The sequence below is a fragment of the Doryrhamphus excisus genome, chromosome 10 (assembly GCF_030265055.1).
Source record: "Doryrhamphus excisus isolate RoL2022-K1 chromosome 10, RoL_Dexc_1.0, whole genome shotgun sequence".
NCBI lineage: Eukaryota > Metazoa > Chordata > Actinopteri > Syngnathiformes > Syngnathidae > Doryrhamphus > Doryrhamphus excisus.
The window spans coordinates 12,647,751-12,666,625 of NC_080475.1; the positions used below are offsets into that span (position 1 = coordinate 12,647,751).

The 18,875-nt window shown below is 41.0% G+C and overlaps 1 protein-coding gene across 5 annotated transcripts in view; it reads right to left on the reverse strand.

Annotated features, from left to right (window-relative positions):
• Window positions 1–18,875, reverse strand: part of agrn (agrin) — a 238,539-nt gene that overhangs the window by 106,741 nt on the left and 112,923 nt on the right. For 4 of the 5 annotated variants that reach the window (XM_058085205.1, XM_058085207.1, XM_058085203.1 and 1 more), the window contains 2 exons: window positions 13,317–13,532; window positions 168–392 (listed from right to left, as the gene is read on the reverse strand). In XM_058085205.1, the coding sequence (XP_057941188.1) occupies window positions 168–392; window positions 13,317–13,532 (441 nt within the window). Of the gene's footprint in view, window positions 1–167; window positions 393–8,816; window positions 8,928–13,316; window positions 13,533–18,875 lie in introns of those variants that run through there. The other variant, XM_058085208.1, reaches the window with a different exon arrangement.

Genomic DNA, 18,875 nt, shown 5'->3' on the forward strand with positions numbered 1-18,875 from the left:
GTGGCTAGCTTATTTTTACACTTGTACTTGTAGCTAATAAAAGTTCCATCATTACCAACGGCGGAACGTTTCAAAGTGGGTCGACCTGCATCCCAGAATGAATTATGTTCGACCTCCAGTTTAGACCTTCATTGATTAAAAATGGAGAAAACAAAGATGTATTTTACCGCATGGGCCTTGGTGTTGCACCCTCACATTCTTCTGGTTCTTGCAGGCATACTGGTGCAGCTCGCACTCGTTGTGGTAGTCGTTCCCATCGCTGCCGCACACCGTCTGCTCTGGCTTGCCCTCGCAGCCCAGCGGGCACATGCACTTCGCCGACAAGCCGTCTGTGGATTGGACACAGGTGCTGCCGTAGCTGCAGGTCACCTCTGCGCAGGGATCTTTGAGAGCTTTGAAGGAAAAGAGAGAGAAGTTTTAGACCAAAACAGAGAGACTATTACTCGCACACTTGAGGGCATTTGCTGCTACAGTAACAATGGAGCGCTTGATAGCAGACAGTCCATCGTATTTAAGTGGTGACTGGCGCACTATAGAAAGGCCCAGCGCAGTCATTCAGGGTGTCAAGAAGTACTTGACATCCCTCAGTGGGGACATATTGTCGCGCCATTGTGTATCATTCTGATTTAGGGGGCTCCGGATTCCAAACATGCATTTCCTCGATGCTCCAGCGAGCTTTAAATCGGGAAGGGACCCACTGAATATTTACCTTTCTACAAAACGAGTCCAAGAGCAAAAGAGGAAAAAAAAATTGGGGAACGCATTCTCCCCGAGGACTTTGTTTTCAGCCTAATTAAACAGCGTGACTCACAGGCGACAATTTAAATGTCGCCTGTGCTCCCTTGCCACTGATGGGGCTTTTCTTACAGTTTGACAAATGGCAGTAGACTACAGTCGTCATCTCATTGCAATGCATATTTATGACTTTTAAACATGTTCTGCCGTGAAAAGTGAGGCAGAATGCCAATTGCGATCCTATTTCTTCGCGATTTCAACATGTTTGACCATTCATTCATTTATAATTCATCGTTAGCAAACAGTCATTCGGATTTGAAAGTACATCCCAAGATGTCCGCCATGTCAAAGAGCAAAGCTTGCACAGGTTTGTTTCCGACCATTCATTCATTCATTTTCTACCGCTTATCCTCACGAGTGTTGCGGGGGGTGCTGGAGCCTATCCCAGCTGTCTTTGGGCGAGAGGCGGGGTACACCCTGGACTGGCAGCCAGCCAATCACTGGGCACATATAGACAAACAACCATTCACACTCACATTCATACCTATGGACAATTTGGAGTGGCCAATTAACCTAGCATGTTTTTGGAATGTGGGAGGAAACCGGAGTCCCACAAACTCCACACAGAGATGGCCGAGGGTGGAATTGAACCCTGGTCTCCTAGCTGTGAGGTCTGCTAACCACTCGACCGCCGTGCTGCCCATGTAAAGGATAATTCAATGAACAAACATGGTGGATGATAAATGTATGTACGGCCGCAATTATTCATAAACTCTCACAATATGACTGGAAAGGAACGAGTGGCGACATTTTAAAGCGCAAGCAGAGGTAGATGAAGCTACTGGATGCTGATCACTCGTGGGAATAAAAAACATGAGGAGGTCGCCTACAGCCACAGCTGTTATTGCCAATGTCTTATGGCAGGGGTCTCAAACTCAATTTACTCAGGGGCCACTGGAGCTCAGGTCTGGGTGAGACTGGGCCGCATCAGGTTTTCCAAAAAAAAAAAACGCATTTATTAAAAACAAAAATTAAAAAAACGTTGCTTTGGTTCCAATTTTCTACAAGAAAAGCTCTGATAAAACATTCCACTGTTCTCAAATATATAATTTTTATTTTTCTACACAAAATAAGATGAAAAATAAACAAATCCAGAATGAAATCAATCAATCAGTAATAAATAAATAAATATAATAATAATAATGAAACGGCAAATAATAAAAACTTAAGAAACCACATATAGTTGGTGGGTAGACAAATTATTTTTTTCAGATTAAAATGAACAAAGCATTATTAGAGCCCTGTAGACATGACAAAACACGACTATAGTCACATTTATACTCTTTTTATTTACAACCTATTGCGCAACTGCAGGGTCTTGAGACACATGCTAGCTCGCAAACTAGAGAGCTAGCGACCTAAACGGTAGCCTTCAAGTTATTTCCTTTAAACTTAAATAGCCAAAAACTTACCACTTCCACACGAATAGGGAGGATAACTATTAACAGTTATTTAACCTTTAACATGAACATTAATCAAACGTAATAATTTTTTTCTGGGTACATGATACCATACAGCATCCATATCAAACTTGCGCGGGCCGCACTAACATTAAACTTTCATATCAAGGCGGGGGCCTCAAACTAGTGTCCGTGTTTGAGACCCCTGTCTTATGGCATACCACTAATTTACATGTTTTTATTGTATATTTTGTATTGTATTTACTATATTTAATAGTATACATGATCAATTACAATAGGTTATTATTATTTATTTTTAAATCAAAGCCTTTCCCTAATAGGTTCCCAAACTAGGAAGTTGACCATGGAGACTTTATAGTGAACACATATGAAAAGTCCAGACTTTAGCCAAAGAACCTGAAATAAATGTTAGACCAACACAAATAAGCACAGCCACCCACCGCATAAGGGAATACAGCATTTTCTCTACTGTCTTTTTAAAAGCCTTTTCTCCTTTTGAAAACATTATCCCCCCCCCCCATTTAGGATGGAATGACACCACTGCCGTTTTAATAAGAGGCTGAGATGCGATCGGAGATATTTTATGGAAGCGTAAGAAGAGACTGCTCTTAATCAAAGCATATCACCCACTCTTCTCCTTATCCTCCAGATGCATTTCCCTTCCTTTTATTCCACGCTCCTGTCAAGTCCTTCGGAGGCTTGCCGAGCACTTGTAAGACTCACTAACGAACTCCTTTTCTCCTCCGTTATCCCCCAACGCCAGAACTCATTCAAAGACTTTCAAACGCAACTTTTTATAGAAATCCAGCAGCTCAGAAATCATCAAGTGATCCACCAGCGAGCGGCCAATGTGACATGCTAATTGTGTCGGAACAACGACCTGCTAATAGTCCTCGGGGTTCTGCATTGATGCCCTTGCAGCAGATCAGGTGAAAGGTCATGTTGCTTCTTAAAGAACAGACCATGAAAAATGCTTGCCAGAGCGTAACAATAAACCAGTAACGACTGGTGCTAAGTGACATGTAGACCGGCCAATGACTGAATGGACCATTACTACAAAGATTCAGTCTCAACTACTTTAACACATATTCACCCCTGCTAACAAGTGCTAATAGTGAAAATATGGTGGAAATATTAGCAGGAAACCTTGCTCATATTTTTGTCTTTCTAATGCAAGAGGGGGTCCAAAAAACGGCGGATCAAGAGTTGCAAAATTAGAATGATCCTCGCTGCCAATTAAATGACCCGCTATCGCCGCGGAAAATCTCAAAGCAGTTGAAAAAAAAAAAGAAAAAGGCGGAGATAATGAGAAAACTGCAGATAAGAGAAGAGACAGTTAGGCAGGAGAGATAAGGACACCAACAGATGACATTTTAGCACAAATGAGGCAAGTCGGGATGAGATGGGGATAGCTGCTACATTTTTGCGTGTGGACAATTTATAGCACCTTTGCTAGGGAGGATATATTTTCGTCAATTTTTGCTAAAGTTTGTGGAGCAAGATTTTTTTTTCTCATCAGATTCCAAAGGATGGCACATTTCAAAATTTTTACAGAAGATTTTTTTTTATTTTAATTGTAATTTAAATTTTTTTCAATTAATTTAATTTTAACAAAGAAATTTTTTTTTTTCGCTTATCCTCACAAGGGTCACGGGGGTGCTGGAGCCTATCCCAGCTGTCTTGGTGCGAGAGTACACCCTGGACTAGTGGCCAGCCCATCACAGGGCACATATAGACAAACGACCATTCACACTCACATTCATACCTATGGACAATTTGGAGTCGCCAATTAACCTAGCATGTTTTTGGAATGGGGGAGGAAACCGGAGTACCAGAAGAAAACCCAGATCTCCTAGCTGTGTGGCCTGCGCTCTAACCACTCGCCACCGTGCTGCCCACAATAATTATAATATATATAAATAATTCAAGTCCCAAGGATCACTTACACACATACACATAGAGCTGAATAATAATCAATACAAACAGCAACAAAACAATACAGAAAACATAACTGAGGCAAGCTTGAGCAGGTTTTTCTTTGTTTTTCTCAAGATGCTGTATTTGCTGCTCTAAAATGTCATGTAATGCCATAATATAGACAAATAACCCAAGTGTACATAAAGTAAAGTGACATAGAACCCAACAGACATTGATTTATGACAACAAACTTCTTTGCCAAGAAGTCGTGTACCTCCTGAAGAATCAATAAGAGCTATATAAAACCCATTTTACTCTGTGACCCAAAGAACAATTAACCAGTCACCCATCTTGGCTGCCCACCCTGTATTGGTAAAATCCTGCTTAAGTCAATCAGAATGGGGTTTATATTTGTGTTATTATTATTATTAAGCAACCCAAACGACATAATGGCAAGCAATTACATGGAAATCATGCTACTGATATTGTCGCTCAGCAGGTTGAAATAACTCCAATCAGAGCTCAGTTATTGGGGGGGAAATGCTCTGTCTGGGCAGCCGTTGGTCCTAATGATGATTAATTATATGTGCTGTGATAATGTGTTGCTGCAATCAAAAGTTGGGGATTTACAAGTTTATGTATTTTCATGCATGATATTGACAAGATGCTGTTAGTCTTCTTAGTTGCTCGATGACTGCCAGCTGAGAAAAAGCAAGAGAAGCTCGAGGAGGATAATGTCTTCCTCAAAAGTGGGGCAGAAGGGCTTTGAAGGATGTGGTTGGATGGGGGGGGGATTACTCTGATCTTCTCCCCTCTCATCCAGCTATCCAGCAGGCAAGCAGGAAGCAGGATGGTGACGTGTGTGTGTGTGTGTGTGTGTGTGTGTGTGTGTGTGTACGCACATGTATGTGTGTGCGGGGAAAAGGAGGGGGGTGGGGGGGGTGGATCACATCTTTGCTCGCTCTGTGATCCACTGTTTGATGCAACTTTATGAATGCTTCATTAGGGACAGGAAGTTGTCAGCCACACACAGAGGCTTGAGCTGGCACCCTGATACCACACTGTCAACACACACACCTGTGTCGGTGTATGCGTTTATGTGTGTGGACCGTGCACGTTTAAAAGTGTCGGAAAATGAGCTTGTGATGTGTTTTCAAGCATGCATGGTTTGCTTCCTGTAGAGATGACAAAAGGAGAGAGAGAGAGGAGGCATGGAGCTAATCAAATGCAACGATGCAATGTGGGAGAACCTGGCAATGCGAGTTCTAATCAACAACTCCCCAACCTCCCAACAGCAGGAGAAGAAGAAGAAGAGAATAATGGTCGACAGAGGTGACAGTGACATGAAAGGCAGGAAGTTATTTGCAAAGAAAATGTGCCTTAAAAATCTTCCCAGGTTTCAAAGAGTCGTTTGATACACCAAACCAAAATAACATTACAGCCTATAATGATATCCAACACACTTGATTGACAGTCAGAGAGGAATTAATTTAATGTTTAATATGGTGGCTTCTGTGGTTTTGGAAACCATTTTCCCCTCATAAGAAATGAAATTAACTATACCCGGGTGAGAAGCCGGGCGTTTTAGAATGCCTTTTGAAACCGAGAGTTAAAACTTTTTTCAGGGCTCACTTCCAAATGTGCAAACCTCATTATCTGAAACTCGAGAATACAACATTCTAACTACATTCTGTCATTATGTTTTATGATGCATAATGGACAAAGACTGACGATTCAGTGCAATATTAATCTATTGACTGTCCGAATATGAGTGGCCTTACATAGCAACAGCGCTGTCACTGTTGCTAGGGAGCCATATATCCGAATGCCAACTTTAAATCAACAGCGACAGAGGTGAATATCCAACGCCCAATGTGAAAAACTAACTTCGCTATGGTAAACAAGTCACATGACTAGAGTAACGGCGCGGTCTGGTCAACTTCCTGGCTAAATCTAGCATTAACGTCAGGTAAAGTACCCAACGTCAGTTAGCTGAATATTTTAATTGGCCAACGTATTCACAGAATAACGTATCATTGGTTTGCTGCATCAATGCTGGCATAAGATACAGCTCATTTATTGTTTGATTGGTTGAAAGAAGTCCGGTGTAACCAGTCATAAACGGAGTGAAAAGTCCGGTGTAGCGCGTCATAAACGGAGTGAGAAGTCCGGTGTTGCGCGTCATAAACGGAGTGAAAAGTCCGGTGTTGCGCGTCATAAACAGAGTGAGAAGTCCGGTGTTGCGGGTCATAAACGGAGTGAGAAGTCCGGTGTTTCGCGTCATAAACGGAGTGAAAAGTCTGGTGTTGCGCGTCATAAACGGGGTGAAATGTCCGGTGTAGCACGTCATAAACGGAGTGAAATGTCCGGTGTAGCGCGTCATAAACGGGGTGAAAAGTCTGGTGTAGCGCGTCAAAAACTGAGTGAGAAGTCCGGTGTAGCGCATCATAAACGGGGTCAAAAGTCCGGGGAAGCGCGTCATAAACGGGGTGAAAAGTCTGGTGTAGCGCGTCATAAACGTGATGAAATGTCCGGTGTAGCGCGTCATAAACAGAGTGAAAAGTCCGGTGTAGCACGTCATAAACGGAGTGAAAAGTCCAGTGTAGTGCGTCATAAACGGGGTGAAAAGTCCGGTGTATCGCATCAAAAACGGAGCGAAAAGTCCGGTGTAGTGCGTCATAAATGGAGTGAAAAGTCCGGTGTAGCGCATCATAAACAGAGTGAAAAGTCCGGTGTAGCATGTCATAAACGGAGTGAAAAGTCCGGTGTAGCACGTCATAAACGGGGCAGTGAACCGTGAATCAGGGGGCGTTCAATCCTGTGAGTAGCGCATGCTTCTTTGGCTAAAATTGTGCAAAAAGTGAGTATTGCGCAAACTAGCAAGTGTCGTCACACGCTGGCTGCGGTTGAAATTGATGTTATGCCGCTAGCCAATAATCTAACTTAGACACCAGAAGTTAAAAAAATAAAAAAAGAACGGTTCCGGGAGAATTGTAATATCAGAATCAGTTCCAATCGATGCTTGATGCCCAACCCTACACACCTTACTAGATTGTAACAAGCGTGTTATCCCACTTGGCTCTTGCAGTGGCGTTTTGGTTTTTTTTTTGTGCTACAGCTACCTTGCTCCTTGTTTGGCTTTTCAAACAATTTTTTTTATTGTTTGTTTTGTTCTTGTTAGCTTTTTCCTGTCAGCCTTTTGCTGGCAGTGTTTTGTATTTTTGGACTCTAGGTATTTGTATCTACTGTCACTGTGAGTTGAGCTGTCAGGGTTGTCTCAAATGCTAGAGAGAAGGTACTAGAGCACTGCAGGTATTATTTTATTGTCAATTATACCCTGGTGTCCCAAAAAGCGAGTACTTTTTTTTTTTAGATGCTGATTTTTTGCTTTGAACTACAATCTAAAATTTGGATTACAAGCTACGACTTGCAGGCAGACATAGGCAAGGACAGCTATCTGGGGTCTTCACCAATTGTTAATAACTTATGTTTATAAAAATGTCACGTACAATAGTTATTAGTCCGTGCAGAATGTATATATTTGCACATATAGTGCCATAACCCACTCCATATGAATGCATTAAAAGCAACACTTTAAGTGAAATTGCTGATCTCTGCTTCCACTCGCTTCTCAATCATCTTCAGAGAATAAACGTTGATTCAGCATCTGAGATAACACTTATTTCTGCAGCTCTAAACACTTCACTTCAATGACCTTGAAAATTGTGATATGTTTTTCGTTGGGTTTTGTTTTTCCTTTTGTTTCATCTCAAATGATGTATCTTACTGTTTTACTTGTATTAGAAAAATGAATATTTAGGGGAGAATTGACTGTATGTGTGTTAGGTAGGTTAGCTGTAGCAACTCATAAACACCAGAACTCCGGTCAGAGAGTGATTCCGCTAACAGTAACAGAACTGTATAGACTTTATTTCTTTACAGTCCAATTTTCCATCCAACAGGCTAATTTGTGAGTAGTATAATGTATTAATGAGTCTGGTTTCTGTACTGAATCAACATTAGCATAAATGTAAGTCGCACACTTAGAGGAGCACTTGCTAATTTACAAACACACACATACAGTATTTGGCTTCACGTGAAAATGGCGCCAACAGGTTAGCTAGCACAACGTTAGCATAACACACAAGTGCAGACAAAAACAACGGCGCGATATTCGCCGCCTAATTTGCATATAAATACAATCGCGAACGATTGTTAACAGCGCAATAACTCACCTTTATCAACAACGTAAAACTTACAGGCTTAGAAAACCACTTGCTAATTTACACACACACATACAGTATTTGGCTTCACCGCGAAAATGGCGCCAACAGGTTAGCTAGCACTTCAAACGTTAGCATAACACACAGGTGCACACAAAAACAACGAGCGATATTCACCGCCTAATTTGCATATAAATACGATCGCGAACGATCGTTATCAGCCCAATAACTCACCTTTATCAACAACGCAAAACTTACAAGCTTAGAGGAGCACTTGCTAATTTACACACACACAAACATACAGTATTTGGCTTCACGGCGAAAATGGCGCCAACAGGTTAGCTAGCACTTTAAACGTTAGCATAATACACAGGTGCATACAAAAACAACAAGCGATATTCGCCGCCTAATTTGCATATAAATGCGATCGCGAACGATCGTTAACAGCCCATTAACTCACCTTTATCACCAACGCAGAGCACTAACCGGCATATGGTACAAGAACAAGCTTTCTGAAGTGCCGGAATGGCTGGGCCGTGGTCCTACCGAGGACCCCTTAGTTGCCCCGCAAGTTGCCTGGTTCAAAACATCCCAACATGAAGTCTGCCCTGAACAGTGCCTGTATTAAACATTACATTTACAACAAAATAATTTACAACAGAATAATATAAGTGGCCCCTGGCCTTTTTGAGCCCAAAATCCTTAGAGGAAATAGCAGACTTATTTTTTTTTTTGCCGGGCATTGAGGAGGACTAGTTGTTTTGTAATTATGAACAAAACAAACCCTTTTTTATAAACATGCAGACCACCCACGCGATTTCCACAATTAAATTTTAATGTGATTTGCATAAATCAAACACAAAATACTGCTCTTGTTTATGTAGGGTCGTTGTGGTGATTAATACTAAATCTAAGCCACAATACTTTATAATGGGGTTTGTGTGGAATTTCATTATAGTCACGATATAACAACAGGCATCAAGTAAGTGGCCAACAAAAAAAAGATTATAATTGTTATATAATTGTGGTGAGACTTTGAGCGCAATTGAAAGGGAAAACAGTAATTGACCATTTAAGAGCTGCAGTCAAGCGAACCTATTGTACTAATTTTTCAACCCTTTGTATGAAGTTGTGGACCACTGTAGAGCAGCTACACACAATAACAAGTACAGACAACTTTGTAGATCTTCCAGAATCGGCACCTATCCCAGTCGTATTTCTTTGGCTTCTGTGCTTCCTGCGTAAACGGCCTATTTGAATGTATTCCAACTCCACTGTGATTGGTCACACTCCCAACTGCTTCGGAGGACTTCCGGTGTTTTACCGCTAGCTGCTAATTTTCCCTTTACAGGACTTGATAAACAGGATGAGAGTTGATTTATCTTTTTAAAATGTCCGCTTTTAAGAATTAGTGTTGGATCCCAAATCCCAATATGCTTCCAATTCCTTGAAACTATTTTTTTGTAATCAAGATATTCAAATTATCCAAATAATCGTTGCAGCCCTAGTCCCGAAAACAGTAATTTAATTGAATTATGTATTATTTACTATTTTAATAACTTAATTAAAGCAGTGTAGTACACTGTAAATTATAGACAAATTATAGCAAAAACAAAAAAGCAAATAGCATTTTTTTTCAGCACAATCACGCAGTGGTTGCATGGAGTGTGTTTGAGGCCCTACTCCACATTTTATAAGAGTGCTTCGCTTTTGTTGTTTTACTTTGTTTTTTCATTAAATTGGCACCCGAGTAGCCACTTTACATTCAATGCAGCATTTTTAGTGCAACATTTTGTATGATTTCCAGCTTTTTTTTTTTTTTTTTGGACCAACAGGTCAATAGTGCAGCTTGCTTACACAGAGACGGACATCTGCAGTCCTCTTGTGAATTTTATGTGGGGAAAATACAGCAGCAAATGTTTGTGAAGATGACAGAGCTTCACAACAAATGTCTGTTTAATGTATGATGCATGAGGCATGAGCACTGCATCCATGCACACGCTACGTACTTAGTCCGGACGTCTTATGGTGATGAATACCAAACAAGATTGAAGGCCTTGGGGAAATGAGAGCAGGGAAAGGAGTTGCATACCGTGACCTCTTGACCCTCTTGTGTGTTAGTGTGAGCTTGCATAAATGTGTTAGACAATCCCCTCTGAGAAATGTGATTAGTTTGTGTTTGTGCCTATCTTGTGCTTATGACAGCAACAGCGAGAAAAAGCAGAGATGTTATCTTAAGGAGGCAAATGAGGAAGGGAAAGTGGATCGTATGGCTGAGCGTGCTAATTTGCATGCGTAATTCCTGATTACAGAGGATTCTTCTCCACTGAATGCTGACCTTTTAGAGACCTCTTTGCAGGGTGGAGATTGTTTGGTTCGTGGCTATTTCAAATTTACATTTGATATGTTGGGATACGGCCGAGTGGTTAGCGTGCAGGCTACACAGCAAGGAAACCCGGGTTCAATTCCACCCTAGGTCATCTCAGTGTGGAGTTTGCATGTTCTCCCCGTGCATGCGTGGGTTTTCTCCGGGTACTCCGGTTTCCTCCCACATTCCAAAAACATGCTAGGTTAATTGGCCACTCCAAATTGTCCATAAGGTATGAATGCGAGTGTGAATGGTTGTTTGTCTATATGTGCCCTGTGATTGGCTGGCGACCAGTCCAGGGTGTACCCCGCCTCTCGCCCGAAGACAGCTGGGATAGGCTCCAGCACCCCCCGCGACCCTCGTGAGGAAAAAGCGGTAGAAAATGAATGAATGAATGAATGTTGGGATACGGCCGAGTGGTTAGCGTGCAGGCTACACAGCAAGGAAACCCGGGTTCAATTCCACCCTAGGTCATCTCAGTGTGGAGTTTGCATGTTCTCCCCGTGCATGCGTGGGTTTTCTCCGGGTTTCCTCCCACATTCCAAAAACATGCTAAATTAATTGGCGACTCCAAATTGACTCCAAAAGGTTCACATACTGTAGTTGTTAATATACTTAACTGTCAAGTGTAAAAAGAAGTTAACCACTGTATAATGAAGCTTGCGGAGTACTTAAACAACATAAAACGACATAAAAACATACTTCTTAAACTGCATTTTTTGCATTCTACTGTCACACGAGCACAAAAAGAAGTTTAAAAACAGTACAATAAAACTAAAACAAAGCAAAAATACACACAATGACTTTAAGTAAATTCTCGTTTAACCCTAAAAGTGAATGTACTTCTTGCTGAGGTCACTAAGTTTCGGCAAAATATCAGTTCTCAACAAAATAAAGGGAGAAAAGGCCATATATATATTTAACCACTCCCACATTCCAAAAACATGCTAGGTTAATTGGCGACTCCAAATTGTCCATAGGTATGAATGTGAGTGTGAATGGTTGTTTGTCTATATGTGCCCTGTGATTGGCTGGCCACCAGTCCAGGGTGTATGTATATACCCAAAGACAGCTGGGATAGGCTCCAGCACCCCCCATAAGGATAAACAGTAGAAAATGAATGAATGAATGTTGGGATACACAATTTTTGAATACAAAGATGCAGTTTCTGTCTTACTGAATATTGTCCACTAAGATAATATACGAAAATAATTTTGTCTATGGTTAAGACACGGCTTATTTACTTATTTACTTTCCCAACTTCTGTTTCCAAACGCCACTATTGACTATACTAAAATAAGTATTGTATAGTGAGGGATTGAACCAAGCAACAGTCAAAGGAAAGCCTCTCTCGTTTGCTACATTCAGACGGTATCGACAGGTCTTCCCAGGTCACTGTACCGATGACTAGATTATACTTTCCAGGCAGATTGGGGTCAAGCGAAAGCCTACCCGAGGTGAACAAGGTGAGAATTCCAAAAAATGGTGTCAGTTGCGTTTCCATGGCAAATGGCTTCATTCACTTGTTTCCAAATAGATTGGCAGGTTTTTGCTGAGGTAAATGAAGTGGCTCGAATACTGAGAGGCTGTCATGTCCGATTCAAATCAACTCACCTCGTCCTATCAGGAGTGAAGTCACCGAAAGAAAGACGTGTCTTTTTCCTCACATCATCACCTTTTATTAAGGCAACAGCCAAAAGGACAGAAAATGATGGCCTCTTATGAGAATGACTGGTGACTGTTCTTGCAAGGATTTGGTAGGATTTTGTATACAATTGCACTGTTAATTTGTATACAACTGATAGAGTGTGTAGGCTTCGCTATGCTTCGCTGGTTGCTGGAGCCTATCCCAGCTGTCTTCGGGCGAGAGGCGGACTTGAAAGAAACAGACTCGAAATAAACTACAAGTTCAAAGCCCACGATACACTCAAGCACATGCTGGTACATAACGTAGATGTATCATATAATTACTATGATTGTTCCGCCCACCAGTTATAAATGATAACTGCATGCATATAAATATAGATTTAAAGCCAATAAACAAAGCTATTGAACTTCACTCATGCGCAACCACAACATACAGTCGATGTCAACATAAATGCTATTCCTCCTTCCACCAGTTATTAATGATAACCATCTTGCAATAAACATATTATATGTGTCAGAATTATGACATTCTTGAAAGAACATTTCTACGACTTGTCCTCAGAAGGTGTGCTGGAGCCTATCCCAGCTGTCTTGGGGCGAGAGGCGGGGTACACCCTTGGACTGGTGGCCAGCCAATCACAGGGCACATATAGACAAACAACCATTCACACTCACATTCATACCTATGGACAATTTGGAGTCTCCAATTAACCTAGCATGTTTTTGGAATGTGGGAGGAAACCGGAATACCCGGAGAAAACCCACGCATGCACGTGGAGAACATGCTTCGCTATGCATCCTTTAATAAAGCCAGGAGCTCTGTCAACTACAACTACAGACGTGGGAGCCCATAGTTTGATCAAGTGTAATGTTAGCACAGTAGCTCACATAGCAAATGCTGGTTCAGTCGGTAGAGGGTGCTTTGGGTTAGCGATAGCAACTTACAGCAGGGACCCTTGCGTAACACCTTGATGCGCCTCTGGGTGTGGCATTGGGCTTTCTCCAGCTCGCACTCATTCGAGTAGGTCGACGAATCGGAGCCGCAGACGGGCGCCACCAAGGACGGGCAATCCACCCTTTTGCAAATGCACCGGGCCTCGCTGGGGTCACTGGGGTCTCGCTCACAAACGGCGCCAAAGCCGCACAGCATCCCTCGGCAGCCTGTGGATACAACAACAAAAAAAAAGATTTAGGAACATTAATTCATACATTCAATCATTTTCTACCTCCTCAGAGTTGCGGGGGGGGGGGGGGGGGGCTGGAACCTATCCCAGCTGTCTTCGGGGGAGAGGCGGACTTGAAACAAACAGACTCGAAATAAACTACAAGGTCAAAGCCCACGATACACTCAAGCACATGCTGGTACATGATGTAGATGTATCATATAATTACTATGATTGTTCCGCCTACCAGTTATAAATGATAACTTCATGCATATAAATATAGATATACAGTGAAAAACATAAATGATCAACAAAGCCAATGAACCTCACTCATGCGCAACCACAACATACAGTCGATGTCAACATAAATGCTATTCCTCCTTCCACCAGTTATTAATGATAACCATCTCGCAGTAAACATATATGTGTCAGAATTATGATTGTTCCACTTGCCTATATTATTCTCGGGTCTCGGGTGTGCTGGAGCCTATCCCAGCTGTCTTGGGGCAAGAGGCGGGGTACACCCTGGACTGGTGGCCAGCCAATCACAGGGCACATATAGACAAACAACCATTCACACTCACATTCATACCTATGGACAATTCGGAGTCGCCAATTAACCTAGCATGTTTTTGGAATGTGGGAGAAAACTGGAGTACCCGGAGTAAACCGGAGAACATGCAAACTCCACACAGAGATGGCCGAGGCTGGGATTGAACTCGAGTTCCTAGCTGTGAGGCCTGCACGCTAACCACTCATCCACCGTGCAGCCTAGGAATATTCCAAAAACATGCTAGGTTAATTGGCGACTCCAAATTGTCCATAGGTATGAATGTGAGTGTGAATGGTTGTTTGTCTATATGTGCCCTGTGATTGGCTGGCCACCAGTCCGGGGTGTACCCTGCCTCTAACTCGAAGACTGCTGGTATAGACTCCAGCACCCTCCGCAACCCTTGTGATGAATGAATGAGTATATGGTCACTTATTAACAAGCATATTGCGCAACATAGTAGCAACACAGCTAATATTGTAATAGCGGTTCATTTTATAGTGCATGCAGAGGTAGATTAATCTTGGTGGATGCTGACCACTTCAAATTCAGCTACTGCTGTTGCCTACAGCCACAGCATTTTTTTTCTAGACCACACATCTGGCAACCATAGGAGAGCGATGCAAAGGTGGCAAAAATAAAAGACATAAAAAAGCAAAACTGCCATTGGGTACCAGATTAGCCCATCTCGCTACAAACAAAGCATTTTTTTTCCATCATTCTTCGAACAAACAACTTCACATGAAAACATAACATCCTTGGCGGAGGTAATGAAGCGACTCGAAAGCAACGCCATGACAACAAAACACAAACCAAGCAGGCTCGTGTCGTATTTTTTCTTACCCACATAAACCATCAAGTTAGAAACTAATTGACCCGCGTTGTGGCAGCACCAGCTGGTCCCGCTCCGCACTCGCTTTGAGGGGAAAGCTCTGGAGCCAGCTGGCGGGGCGGCGTCCTTGCTGTAACGCTCAAAGGTACCTTAACTTTATCCACACAACAAAATTCACGCTGGAAAAAAAAAAATATCATAGAGCGAGTTCGTATCTATGCCGATGGATAAACATGTCACATTAACACACACTTGCACGGAGATACCAATACGTCTTATCACTGGTTTCCAGGCCTGGACTTAACGCAGGACAGCGTGTCCACTGAAGTAGATAGACAATCTCATACACACACACACACACACACATAGTGTGTCTCTGTACAGCCAGTCCAACATCTCCCGAAGGCATCTTACTCTATCCTGAGAGTGTGTGCACACACATGTCGACTTTTCCCAGTAGGTGACTGACAGCTACCTGAGCTCAGTCTCTTTTGTATCTGGGGAAAAGATGTCAGTGTGTGTGTGTGTGTGTGTGTGTGTGTGTGTGTGTGTGTGGTACCACTCTTGACATCCCACCTTTTATTATGAGGACATTGTTGTCTCTGTGGCTACATTTTTGACTGTTCCACACAAGAAATATATCCCAGGATGAGGTCCTTCACCTGATTAGACGATGTGTTCTTGTCTGTTTATGTTTGTGTGGTGCTACATTTGACATTCCGGCGTTGCTGTGGGGATGAAATTGATTTCGACGACTACACACGAGAAACATGTGAAGATGAGTCCATTCCCGCCTATTATCTTGGTAATGGTAATGGTTTTATTTCATTTCAACATGCATCAGATTACAATTGAATGCATCACATAATCAGTTCACTGTTCCACATGTCCGAAAGGAGTTGGAAGAAGCACAGCTTATTAAATCCTACCCCTCCATCTGGTACTTTTACAATCAGTAACTGTTACATTTGTTCACTTCCTGCTTTCCAGAATACAGTTTACTTTTACAATCAGTAACTGTTCCATTTGTTCACTTCTTGCTTTCCATAATACAGTTTACTTTTACGATCAGTAACTGTTTCATTTGTTCACTTCCTGCTTTCCATAATACAGTTTACTTTTACAATCAGTAGCTGTTACATTTGTTCACTTCCTACTTTCCATAATACAGTTTACTTTTACAATCAGTAACTGTTACATTTGTTCACTTCCTGCTTTCCATAATACAGTTTACTTTTACAATAAATAACTGTTACATTTGTTCACTTCCTGCTTTTCCATAATACAGTTTTCTTTTACAATCAGTAACTGTTTCATTTGTTCACTTCCTGCTTTCCATAATACAGTTTACTTTTACAATCAGTAACTGTTACATTTGTTCACTTCCTGCTTTCCATATTACAGTTTACTTTTACAATCAGTAACTGTTACGTTTGTTCACGTCCTGCTTTCCATAATACAGTTTACTTTTACAATCAGTCACTGTTTCATTTGTTCACTTCCTGCTTTCCATAATACAGTTTACTTTTACAATCAGTCACTATTTCATTTGTTCACTTCCTGCTTTCCATAATACAGTTTAGTTTTACAATCAGTAACTGTTTCATTTGTTCACTTCCTGCTTTCCATAATACAGTTTACTTTTACAATCAGTAACTGTTTCATTTGTTCACTTCCTGCTTTCCATATTACAGTTTACTTTTACAATCAGTAACTGTTACGTTTGTTCACGTCCTGCTTTCCATAATACTGTTTACTTTTACAATCAGTGTCAATATAGTGATATATATAGCACATCATGACTGGTTCAAGACTCTTCATCCTTGTATTTAGCAAACATCAACTGCTTGTCACATCTTGTGTGTTGAGTGTTGAATGTGTAACGTATAGATGCGATCTGGATCTACTTCTGACAAGTATGCTTCGCTACACATCTTAAAATGCAGCCTGTAGGCCTGCCAAGTAATTCGGTGTAGGTCACGATACGCTAAAAAGAGAAACATTCAATAAAAATGAAAATAAAAATTTGTCATGAGCTAAACTTTTCGCTCCAAAAATCCTGTGCAGTAACTGTGCAATAACCGTGCAATAACCTGTGGTTTGGCCAACATGAACACAACTGTAAATTGTGTATGTAACTTCTCATTTTGCACTTTATCTGCCATTGTTTGTGTTTTTGGACTTTTACTGCCGAATTTCTAATTCCCTACTAGTAAAGGTATATCTTATGTTATCTTAAAGTTATGCAAAAACATAAATTTCCTTCAGTGCCGATTGCTGGCCTCCATTTTTAAAACCGCAGAACGTCTCGAGCTGCGTGTTACGTCATATCTGAAAGAACGCATCCGGGATAAATTTAATCAGGAAAAGATCAAATTCAATCTTGCTGATATTTTATAATTAAACTCAGGACATGTTTTATATAGATATATATTTTCTTTTTTAATAAAAACTGGATTCTGAATAAAGTATAGAAGGGTTTAGATTCTGTTGCCAACCGCCAATAAACAACAGAAGAAGAAGAACGCAGTCTGACAACTTTCCGTTTGAGTGGGTACAAGATACCTCAATCGGATTGGGGAAAGGAATATTCCACCCCTCGGAATCCCATTATATATTCATTCGGATTGGCACTTTTCTTTCGGAATGAGGTGTATACAAAGGTTACATTCTTTCCGTTTGAGCAAATAAACCGAATGCAATTGGAATATTTGGGTCCATGTTTACATGGACACTAGTGACTAGTTACTAACACGCCACCTGGACAAGAAAAAGGTATGTCGGGTTGCAACCAAATCTCTTCAGCAATATTTTAGTTTTTGTCCAATGTGACTTTAGCCTGGAGCTGATCCCAGTGAACAAAGACTGACACCACACCAGCGGGCTTGGTCAAAACCAAAGTATCAGGTGTGTACATTGGACTGAGCGTACAAACCGCATATCAAGTTCCTTCTTCTGTGTGGGGGTGGGGGGTTTGCATGTTCTACGCGGCGATCACCGCAAAGAAGACAGAAGCTATTTAACAGGGACACCAAGGTTAAAATAACAACACCCCCCCCCCATAAACATTGCCAACAATAAATATGTTGTACTGGCTCGGAGCCAGTTTCATTGACAGGTGATCTTTGGGAATGTCGGAGATGGATGGGATCAGGTGGACTTATCCTTGAGATAGTAAAGATATCACTTTACAGAGAAACAAATGCAATAAAAGGAAAGTGTTCCGGAAAATGTAACCATAAACGGTGTTCTTACAATATTCATAAATCATATGATCTGTCTAGTTTGCTTTAAAGGTAATACAGATATCCTCATTGTTTTAGAATCATGGGACAGATGGCCTAGAACTGGTCCCGGAGGTGCCACTGCAAAGATGTTTGTTTGATAGCACCAATGTTTTTCAAACAATCTCGGGCAAAAATGTTATACGTGTGTTTGTCAGTCACCTGAAAATGTGCGGCAAATATCGTGGTCATTCGGACAGATGCTTTAATTGATGTTTTGTTTCAGATTGACCGAAGACACGTTCAATTATATTTTTTCGAACACTAACTAAAAAAAAAAAAAGCCCACAACAACAGCAACAATTGAAAAATTAGTAGTGATATTAAAAGAATAAAGTCAAAATATTACAGGAAAAATGTGAAAACTAAGAAGAGAAAGTCAAGAATAATGTGATAATATTACAAAAAAAGTCATTTTAGTAGCATAAGTTGTTGTATTAAAGTTGTAATATTATGAGAAACAAATAAAACAAAGTTGTGACAATAAAGTCCAAATATTATGGGACTAAAGAGAAATTTTACATAAAGAAAGTAAAAAAAAAAAAAAAGTAAAAATAAAAAATGCAGGGAAAAAAATACAGAATTTTTTTGATAAACAAAAAAACATTGTTGTGGGAATGAAGTAAAAATATTACAAAAATAATTTACAATAAAGTCCAAATATTATGGGACTAA